The sequence below is a fragment of the Oncorhynchus clarkii genome, chromosome 6 (assembly GCF_045791955.1).
Source record: "Oncorhynchus clarkii lewisi isolate Uvic-CL-2024 chromosome 6, UVic_Ocla_1.0, whole genome shotgun sequence".
Taxonomy (NCBI): domain Eukaryota; kingdom Metazoa; phylum Chordata; class Actinopteri; order Salmoniformes; family Salmonidae; genus Oncorhynchus; species Oncorhynchus clarkii.
Window position 1 is genome coordinate 82,701,055 of NC_092152.1, and position 11,313 is coordinate 82,712,367.

General features: G+C 41.0%; 1 protein-coding gene across 1 annotated transcript; it reads right to left on the reverse strand.

Annotated features, from left to right (window-relative positions):
- Nucleotides 1-3,819: 3,819 nt before the first annotated feature.
- On the reverse strand, nucleotides 3,820-8,064 carry LOC139412263 (calmodulin-like protein 4). Its single transcript, XM_071159101.1, has 2 exons — nucleotides 7,640-8,064; nucleotides 3,820-4,379 (listed from the first exon to the last, which is right to left on the reverse strand). Exons 1-2 carry the CDS (start codon nucleotides 7,788-7,790, stop codon nucleotides 4,282-4,284), a joined length of 249 nt encoding a protein of 82 aa, XP_071015202.1. The 5' UTR covers nucleotides 7,791-8,064; the 3' UTR covers nucleotides 3,820-4,281.
- Between the last annotated feature and the right edge of the window lie 3,249 nt (nucleotides 8,065-11,313).

Consider the following 11,313-nt stretch of genomic DNA (forward strand, 5'->3'; position numbering starts at 1 on the left):
TGTAAAAGGGTCATTACAATGTATGTGAAATAAAGAGAATATAAATTAAGCATCTTGGTCGATTGATATATTGTGTGGGTCAATTTGCTAGATATCAATTACTAAAACTCATTAGATGTCGAGAAATGGTCGATTGAAGATATTCAATGCGTTATTGGAGATTACTTAATGCGTAAGGCCGCACAAGTTGAGCTGTAACTGCGACGATATAATGAATTGCAAGTAGACAGTACTTTATAAATAAAGATAAGCATATTTGAATGTGTATTTTCTTCGTTCATATAGAGAGTTTGAGAAGGTTGCCAACTCCGGAAGCCGGCCTACGGTTATCTACTTCATTTTACCCAGATTACACTTTCAGAAATCGTAATGACACTCAAAATCTATTAATATTAAGAAATCGACCGGCCCGGACCAATGTAACATTTATTTTCCCCAAATTGGTGCAGAGATCTTTGCTGTCCTTCTCACGCATATATTCAATCCTTCATTGGCGAGTGATACGATTCCAAAAGTCTGGAAAGCAGCTTACCCTTATACATCTTGGTCGATTGATGTATTCAGGCAATGTGTTGTGCGGGTCAATTGGATAACGTTGGATAACTATAGTCCCGTTTGTAAACTGTCTGCACTGGAAACATCTTTGGAAAAGCTGGTTGAACTCACAATTTAAAGACTTTCTGTATAATATTTAATTTGATCTAAATTCCAGTCAGGTTTTAGAGCCAAGCATAGTACAATTACTGCAGTAACTTAAGGTTGTAGGTGATATCCTAGATGCTCAGGACAAGAAACATCACTGTGTTTCATTTTTGATTGCCTTATCAAAGGCCTTTGTTGACCAATCCCTGACAAAAAAAGGTTGGTTTATGTGTTGAAGCATTGGATTGGTTCCAAACCGACCTTTCTGACAGAATGCAGTGTGTAGCACAGAGGGTAATACATCTGAGCTTCAAAGGCTCATTTCCCCAGGGCTCAATTTTAGGTCTGATCCTTTTTTTTACAATGCATATAAATGATACAGCGAAGACTGTATGCTGATGACAGAATGATTTATTCTAGTACATCTTGAAGGCTTTTCAGGATTTACAGTTGGCTTTTGATGCTGTTTGAATTTAAACTTGTGCTTAATGCAAGGAAAGCTACATTTAGAGTTTTCTCTTTGAAAGTAGACACATGGAGTCACTTGCAGATTTCAACTCTAAAAAGTCAGGAAACTGATAAGGTCACCTATAAGTATCTTGGGAATTGGTTAGAAGAAAAGCTGCATTTTAAACAGCACATTGATAACTTCACCAGAGAACTGAAGTTTAAAATGGGTTTCTCTTTTAGGAACAAAACTTGTTTTTCAATGTTAGTCAGAAAGGATCTTGTTGAAAGCACTTTGTTATCGGTGCTGGATTATAGTGCCTATATGCAGGCCTTAGCAAGTACCTTAACTCTGGACACAGTGTATCATGGTGCTTTTAAGATGTATCACCAATGCCAGATTCCTCTCTCACCCATCACTGTGATTGGTATGGCCTGGTGCAATGGACCTCTCTCCATGGTGCAAACACACTGGTGCACTTTTGTGTAAATAGAAAGCATTGATAAGGCAGCCCCTTTTGTGTCTCTGTTCCTTCCTGACCAGGTCAGTCACTCAATACAGTCTTCGTTCAGTAGCTGCCGTCCTTGTCTGTTCCTAAGTCTAGAACTGATATGGGGAAACAAGATTTTTCCCCCCATAATTCTGGAACATGCTTCATTCTGGAACATGCTTCATTCTGGAACATGCTTCATTCTGGAACATGCTTCAAAAGATATTCAAGTTTGGGGAGTTAAGTGTCCTTCCCGGTTTTTAAGACAATGTTTTTGATAGCTACAGTTGAATATTTTTGATGTATTTGTATTTTTTGAAACATGTTATGTACACGCTGCTATTTCCCTGGTCAACCTGGCAAGAGGTTTCTAACCTCAATGAGTCTTACTTGGTTAAATCAAAATAAAACTATTATGTTTGGTAGAGGTGTGGTGAAGCGTTTCCCTAACTCGGTCCTCGGGACAACATTTAGGTTTTTCCCCCTAGCACAACAGATTCAAATAATCAACTCATCAAGCTAGGGTTTTTCCCCCTAGCACAACAGATTCTAATAATCAACTCATCAAGCTAGGGTTTTTCCCCTAGCACAACAGATTCAAATAATCAACTCATCAAGCTAGGGTTTTTCCCCCTAGCACAACAGATTCTAATAATCAACTCATCAAGCTAGGGTTTTTCCCCTAGCACAACAGATTCAAATAATCAACTCATCATCAAGCTAGGGTTTTTCCCCTAGCACAACAGATTCAAATAATCACCTCATCATCAAGCTAGGGTTTTTCCCCTAGCACAACAGATTCAAATAATCACCTCATCATCAAGCTAGGGTTTTTCCCCTAGCACAACAGATTCTAATAATCAACTCATCATCAAGCTAAGGTTTTTCCCCCTAGCACAACAGATTCAAATAATCACCTCATCATCAAGCTAGGGTTTTTCCCCTAGCACAACAGATTCTAATAATCACCTCATCATCAAGCTAAGGTTTTTCCCCCTAGCACAACAGATTCTAATAATCAACTCATCAAGCTAGGGTTTTTCCCCTAGCACAACAGATTCTAATAATTCATCAAGCTAATAGCACAACAGATTCTAATAATCATCATCAAGCTAAGGTTTTTCCCCCTAGCACAACAGATTCTAATAATCAACTCATCATCAAACTAGGGTTTTCCCCCTAGCACAACAGATTCTAATAATCAACTCATCATCAAGCTAGGGTTTTTTGAATCAGCTGTGTAGTGCTTGGGCAAAAACCAAAACGTGCATCCCTTGGAGTCCCCCAGGACCGAGTTTGGGAAACGCTGGGTCATGATGAAATTAAGATGTACAGGCAACTGCCAAAATAAAGGAAACACCAACAAGTGTTTTAATAGGGCATTGGGCCACCACGTGCCCCCCCAGAACAGCTTCAATGTGTCTTGGCAGATTCTACCAGTCTGGAACTCTATTGGAGGGATGCAACACCATTCTTCCACCAGAAATTCCATATTGGTGTTTTGTTGATGGTGGTGGAAAACGCAGTCTCTGGCATCGCTCCAGAACCTCCATTAGTGTTCCACTGGGTTGAGCTCTAGCGACATACATTCTCTGTTTTTCTAAACATGCTGTGTTCCTTTGAGACCCGTTTCAGTCACAGAGATCTCTTCTAGCTTGGTAGCCAAAATAACACACAACTGGGCAATTCTATACGTGACCCTAAGCATGATGGGATGTTTTAATTGCTCAGGAACCACACCTGTGTGGAAGCACCTGCTTCCAAAGCATACTTTGGTATCCCTCATTTACTCAAGTGTTTCCTTCATTTTGTCAGTTCCATGTATATTCTCCACATATTCTTCCTGCCCTCCTGCACTCATTATTAATGGTTTAGCAATATTGGATGACTAAATTAAATGGCATTACATTCTTGGAAAAATAATAAATGCTTACTGACAATACATTAGGCAGAGAATTCCTTTGACATGCGTAATTTACACCAAAATGCATGGTGTGTGCACAAATAATGTCCCTCGAATAGCAGGCTGCAGTTGCACACTTGACAAAATGCCCAGTGTGTGTGCAAAGAATTCGAATCCTTCCTACATATCTAGTATTTAAAAGTATATATATTCCTACTAATGATGTTGAATAATTTGGTTATTATGACATGTAAATATTGACTTAAATTGTTATTGTAAAGAATATTGTGGGAGGAACAAACAACATGCACAACTTTTTAGTTCAATGGTATGGCTGAAAGAGCTCGGATGCCTGCATCATGTAAACTACATTTATCAAATCCTACACCGAGAACATAAGTTCATCAAACAGTTTAAAACTCAATCAAAAGGGATGTTTTAGTTGATTTGGTTTATTTTAATGTCCATTACATATTGCACATGCAGCAGCTACTCTTCCTGCAGCTACTCTTCCTGCAGCAAGTCAAATAAAACCCCCCAATTAAAAAAAAGACATCCATTTAATTCATCAAATGCACTTGTATAAATGATAGAAAGTAGCGTACAATAGACACAAACCTAAATGATCAATAAATTAAGTGCATGCAGGTGGTTGGGTAATGCTCAGTGCATGGAGGTGGTTGGGTAATGCTCAGTGCATGCAGGTGGTTGGGTAATGCTCAGTGCATGCATAACCAGGTCCCTTCCATAACCATGCTTCCCTGTCATAAAGAACGTCATCTCCTCCTGTCCTGTCCCTCAGTAATCCACTGACGGTAGTGTCACCATCCTGGTGAACTCCTCGTAGTGCACGTTGCCATTAGACTTCACGTTGGCTTCTCTGAACAGCTCGTCCACTGCAAAGTTTAGAGGGGAAACAACTTCATGTTCATTCGCCGATCTGGGACCAACAACAAGTATGTTAGCAGGTAGAAACTAAAAAATTAACTCCATTCAAATGATGTGTTTTATCATTTGCAAATTTACACAAGAATCAGTTAATGTATGTGTTGACACATTTGGTGTTTGGTATTTTATTAGGATCCCCATTAGATGTTGCAAAAGCAGCAACTACTCTTCCTGGGGTTCAACACAAAACATGAAACATAACACAGAATGACATAATACAGAACATCATTAGACAAGAACAGCTCAAGGACAGAACTACATACATTTTTAAGAAGGTAGCCTCCATGTCAATACACACAAACTATCTAGGTCAAATAGGGGAGAGGCGTTGTGCTGTGAAGTGTCGTTTTATCTGTTTTTTGTAACCAGGTTTGCTGTTTATATGAGATGGAAGTTCCATGCCATAAGGGCTCTATATAAAACTGTACGTTTTCTTAAATTTGTTCTGGATTTGGGGACTATGAAAAGACCCCTGGTGGCATGTCTGGTGGGATAAGTGTGTGTGTCAGAGCTGTGTGTAAGTTGACTATGCAAACAATTTGGGATTTCCAACACATTAATGTTTCTTATAAAAAACTATTAGCCAAGAGACTGGCATGCATAGTATTTATATCAGCCCTCTGATTACAATGAAGAGCAAAACGTGCTGCTCTGTTCTGGACCAGCTGCAGCTTAACTAGCTCTTTCCTTGCAGCACTGGACCACACGACTGGACAATAATCAAGATTAGACAAAACTAGAGCCTTGGGACAGATATCAATTCAATTTCATTGAAATGATGTGGAAATAACGTTGATTCAACCAGTGTGTTCCCAGTTGGGAAGCTCCCATCTGCATGTGTATTTCCATAGGGTCTCTTGGAGTCACTTGGGGCATCACAACAGTCTAAAGTGGCCTTGTTTCTGCACTCATTTAACCCTTTATACTCCTGTGAATTGGCCTATGGATAGGGCCACATAATAAAAAATAAAAAAATGTACCCCCTTTTTCGTTATATCCAATTGGTAGTTACGATCTTGTCTCATCGCTGCAAATCCCCAACGGACTCGGGAGGGGCGAATGTCGAGAGCCACGCGTCCTCCGCAACATAACCTGCCAAGCCGCCACTGCTTCTTGACACACTGCTTGCTTAACCCGGAAGCCAGCCGCACCAATGTGTCAGAGCCCGGCCCGCCACAAGGAGTCGCTAGAGCACAATGAGACAAGGAAATCCCCCTCCAGCTAAACCCTCCCCTAACCCGGACGATGCTGGGCCAATTGTGCGCCGCAACATGGGGTTCCCGGTCACATCCGCCTGTGACACAGCCTGGGATGGAACTGGTTAGGGCTACCTTGACATGTTTCTTACAGAAGAAATATGAAAAGCATATGCATTTGCATGGTACAAATTGAAAGGGAACAGTTTAGAGATTATTAGACCAAGAGGTGAGGACAACAGTTTACCTAACAAGACTGAATCCAAGCACTTGATTTTATGTGCATTTTACATTATGTACTTTTTTGCCACATTTGTTCATAACAAAATGTGAAAATACTCTGGATACATTCAGTAACATGATAATATTCCTGTAAAATGTGTTGCAACATAAGACAGAACAATAAGACGTTTGAGAGAGAGGTGTAACTGCTCTCTAAAGTGTGCACATTTCCTAAGAAATGTCAATGCCCTTTTATGACTCAAAGAAAAGACTTCAACTGTACGGTGCCTTTTTGAGCTCCTAGCTGCGGTGGAGGAATTAGAGCGAGGACACGTGTAGTTATTTTGTTTGGAACACAACCCTGCAATCACACAATTACTGTTGTTTAAGCAATCCAAGAACGGTCCTTTATGAAAATCGCAAACTGGGTCAGATGGGAATCATTTGAAAGCTTGTTCTATTGCCAACATGACAAGCTAAGTAATACAATATGACATGAAAGTGTTAGGATTTCACAATGCAATTTAGGGAAACATATCGTACATTTGGCGCGCATAGACTGGTTAGCTGACAACGTCACGAAAATGATGCACGACATTCAATGGGGTAGAAGTCTTGTTGTGATTCTGGATGGCCAGATAGCTACCAACAATGGAAAAAACCTGGCATGAGGGGAATTGTAGTTGGCTAATTTCAGATAGTTTTATTTTGTTCTTGATAACATGTCTTGTTTTGAGGTGTTTGGACAGATGTCATGTCTCTGCTAATATGGCAAACATATGCTAGATTGCTAAACAACAACTGTAACAATGTATTTGAGAGACAAGTGCTCATTGTGCAAATTGATTTGTGTTTTCAATAAATCAAATTTCAACAATCTAAGCCAACCCCATGGTTGCTCGGTTGTTGCTAAACAACCAAACCAGTCTATATAAAGGAATCATGAGTGCATTCAGGTGCATGTGCCAAGGCAAATGTTCTTCACTGTAGACAGACAGGCTCATTCTGTTAAAAATAAACCAGGGTATGACGCTATGTCTTCTTGTAACTATACATCAAACATGGTGATCATAAACGCTGTATATGAAATTAGATTTATGACATTAAAATGTGAAGTGCACATTTGGACTCAAGGGTGTTAGGCTTGCTTGTATGACATCAAAGCAGTATTTATTATAATCCTCAACGTTTTATCTTTCAAAATACATAGAGTCCTCTTAATTTACAACATTTCCCTCACGCAGACAAAACATTTTAAAAAGTTGCCCAATTAGCTGGAGGGATGGGGGCAACTTCTTGTCTCTGTAGTGCTCAAGTTCAGATCGGCTGTCAGTCAAAACCCAGACAGAGCTGTGAAGCACAGAGCCTGAGCTCTGATGTCATGTATAGCACGTTACTGTACAGACACCGAGTTCCAATTTAGGTGTTTATCAGTGTACAAATCTGCCATTTTCAACCCGTATACAGGTACAAGCGTAAAGGGTTAAAAGAGCTGAACTGATAAACTAATACCAGGTAAAGTTATACCAGTTATATTTGACTTTTTTGCTTTTGTTTACCTCTAACATCTGTTCAGATCAGTGCAGATGATGTATAAGAGATTGTGAGAAGGAGCCAATTCAGACTGTTGAGCTGCACTTTCAGGGCCAGTTTCCCAGACCCAGATTAAGCCTACCTACTGCTCCTGCGTTAAACGGCATTTTCAAGAGGCTCCATTGGGCATTATATCTAGTCCTGTCTTAATCCACGACAGCTAAAACCCCTAGTGATAGAAACACATAGTAGGCTACCTTCTTTATCAGTCAGCTTCTCTCCTAGCTTGGTGAGCTTGGCCCGGAGCTCCGAGGCCAGGATGTAGCCCTTCTTCTGCTTGTCCGTCATCCTCATGGCCTCCAGGATCTCCGCCTTGGGGTCCTCCTGCTGGATCTGCCGGTGCATCATGGTCAGGAAGGTGGAGAAGTCTAGCTCGCCCTTCTTTTCTGGAGAAGGACGGATATTAGTAGAACTAATCACCTGCAAAGGGCACCATTGATCCAAAATAGGCCTAAATGCTGCTGTTAAAGTGACTGGTTATCTGCTACATGGCCGAGTTGTATATTTCCATACAACTGTACTGAGCATGGTTGGTTATTCCTTACTTCAATAAAATAACTTGTTAGGGTAGTGGAGTGTGTCAATATGGCTGCATTTACACAGACAGCCCAATTCTGATATTTTTCCCACTAATGGATCTTTTGACCAATCACATCAGATCTTTTCACATCTTTTTCAGCGCTGATCTGATTGGTAAAAAAAAGTGAAAAAATATCAGAATTGGGCTGTCTGTTTAATGTGTAAAATAATGAACTGCAAATGGGCATGAAGTTCAGAGTAACAGAACAGGCAAACTTTTTGACTCTCAGAAAAACATTCTGTTGAGTCAAACGTGTTCTAACCAAAGCCATTTTTACATTACCCAATCAGTTAATTGGTTTGAATATTTCTCAGTACTTCCCCCAGGTTAAAAAGTTCAGTGCAGCAATTATGAAGAGCTGAGAGAAGATACATATTTTTTTAATGTAATTGGAACAAGCTTGGGACCGATTTCAGCTAACGTGTAGGTTACACTCAATGTGACAACTTCTCCCTCTACCCATCCCCCAAGTAGCAGCTTGCCTGCCTACTAAATAATTTACAGCCAAAACCTCACTACGATTCATAAACAGTATGGCTAGATCAACAGGTGTCTAGCGCCACCTCAATATTCTAAAGTCTTCCGCTTCCCTGCTTGTTCCCTTCATCTGCACTGACCTTTAAACATGCCGTGGTGAAGGAGAGGAAGTCCCTTTAGAACCCTCAAACTCAACCAGTTCCACTGTGGTTTTTTATCATTCCCATTTAATCAGGGACTGATTTAGACCTGGAACACCAGGTGGGCGCAATTAATTATCAGGTAGAACAGAAAACCATCAGGCTCCGGACCTCGTAGGGTAAGAGTTGAATAGCCCTGCTATAGACTACTGAGATGCCCCCAGGGTAAGTCACTCTAGACCAGGGCTCTCCCAACCTTGTTCCTGGAGAGCTACTCTTCACTCCAACCCCAGTTGTAACTAACCTGATTCAGCTTATTAACTAGCTAATTATTAGAATCAGGTGCGCTAGATTAGGTTTGGTGTGAAAACCTACAGGACCGTAGCTCTCCAGGTACAGGGTTGGAGAGACTTGCTGTAGACTATTGACATTCCCCCAGGGTAGGTCACTCTCGACCAGGGGTACTCAACTCTTACCCTACCCAGTCCGGAGCCTGCTGGTTTTCTGCTTTACCTGATCATTAATTGCAAACACCTGCTATCCCAGGTCTAATTCAGTCCCTGATTAGAGGGGAACAATTGAAAAAATGCAGTGGAGCGGGCTTTGAGGTCCAGAGTTGAGTTTGAGGTCTATAGACCAGTGGTTCCTAAACGTTTTATAGTCCTGTACCCCTTCAAACATTCAACCTCCAGCACCAGGGTCAGTGCATTCTCAAATGTTGTATTTTGCCATCATTGTAAGCCTGCCACACACCCACTATAAGATACATTTATTAAACCTCAGAATGGGTGTGAGTTTTTGTCACAACCCAGTTAATGGGAAGTGGCAAAGAGCTCTTATAGGACCAGGGCACATATAATAAATCATTTTGCTCTTTATTTAACCATCTTACATATAAAACCTTATTTGTTCATTGAAAATTGTGACTAACTCACAACAGGTTAATGAGAAGGGTGTGCTTGAAAGGATGCACCTAACTCTGCAATGTTGGGTTGTATTGGAGAGAGTCTCGGTCTAAAATAATTTTCCACACACAGTCTCTGCCTGTATTTAGTTTTCATGCTAGTGAGGGCTGAGAATCCACTCTCACATAGGTACGTGGTTGCAAAGGGCATCAGTGTCTTCACAGCGCGATTTGCCAAGACAGAATACTCTGAGCGCAGCCCAATCCAGAAATCTGGCAGTGGCTTCTGATGAAATAATATTTTCACAGAACCGCTTGTTGAAATTTCGATGAGGCTCTCTTGTTCAGATATCGGTATGTGGACTGGAGGCAGGGCATGAAATGGTTAACGAATCTTTTCGAATTTTCCCGCACATTGAATATAGTAGCGGAGAGTCCCTATAATCCTAGATTCAGATGATTAAAACGAGAAAAAACATCACCCAGATAGGCCAGCCGTGTGAGAAACTCATGCAAGCGGTCAGACAAGGGAATAAACTTTAATCTCGTCTCTCAATTCAAAAAAATGTGTCAATACTTTGCCCCTTGATAACCAGCGCACTTCTGTATGTTGTAAAAACTTTAAATGGTCGCTGCCCATATCATTGCATAGTGCAGAAAATACACAAGAGTTCAAGGGCCCTTGATTTACCAAAGTTAACCATTTTCACTGTAGTGTCCAATTTTTTTTTCAAGCTGTCAGGCATTCCCTTGGCAGCAACAGCCTCTCGGTGGATGCTGCAGTGTACTCCAGTGGCGTCAGGAACAACTACTTACACGTTACCACTCCACTATGTCTCCCTGTCAGTACAGATATCAACACATCTTGACCACCAAAGTCCATTTTATGTCACAAGGCTGTCCAATACTTAAAAAACATCCTCTCCTGTTGTCCTGGTTTCCAGTAGTTTGCAGAAGAGGATGTCTTCCTTAATTGACCCCCCCATAAACATAACGGACATATGCCAGGCCCGCCACTGGCTTGTATGCGAAGCAGTAATTGTTTCAAAACATCTCCTGCCATGTCACTGATGCATCGTGAAATGGTGTTGTTTGATGAAGACATTGTCTGTATAGTTTTTTGGGCCTTTTCCCCCACCATTGTCCCAGCCATATCCGCGGCAGAAGGAAGAATTAAGTCCTCCACAATAGTATGGGGCTTGCCTGTCCTAGCCACTCGGTAGCTCACCATATAAGACACGTCTAGCTCCTTCTTATTAATGGTATCTGTTGCTTTTATACATGTCTTACTACTTGAAAGTGCTCTTAATTCTCGCTCAAAAAACTCATGTTGCTTATTTCAATTGGCATGTTTTGTTTCTGAATGTCTGTGCAAGAGTGAAGTTTTCATCGAGTTGTGAGATAGTACTTTTGCACATATAACACACTGTGACTGAGGAAAGGCACTACTCCCAATATAAGTGAACAACAAATCAATGTAGTTCTCATCATATTTGCGCCTCTTCGATGGTCCAACATCCCTGTCTGTTGTTCGGTTCTTTCCCGGCTAAGGTTCACAACTGTCAGTGTCCATGCTAGCTGGGCTAACAACAAATGTAGAATTACTGATGCTAGCTGGGCTAACAACAAATGTAGAATTACTGATGCTAGCTGGTCTAACAACAAATGTAGAATTACTGATGCTAGCATTGGATGTGCTCGTGGAAGCAGAACAACTTGTGTCGTCGACAGGTGCAGGTGTAGTACTGCTGGTAGTAGCAGTACTACCAT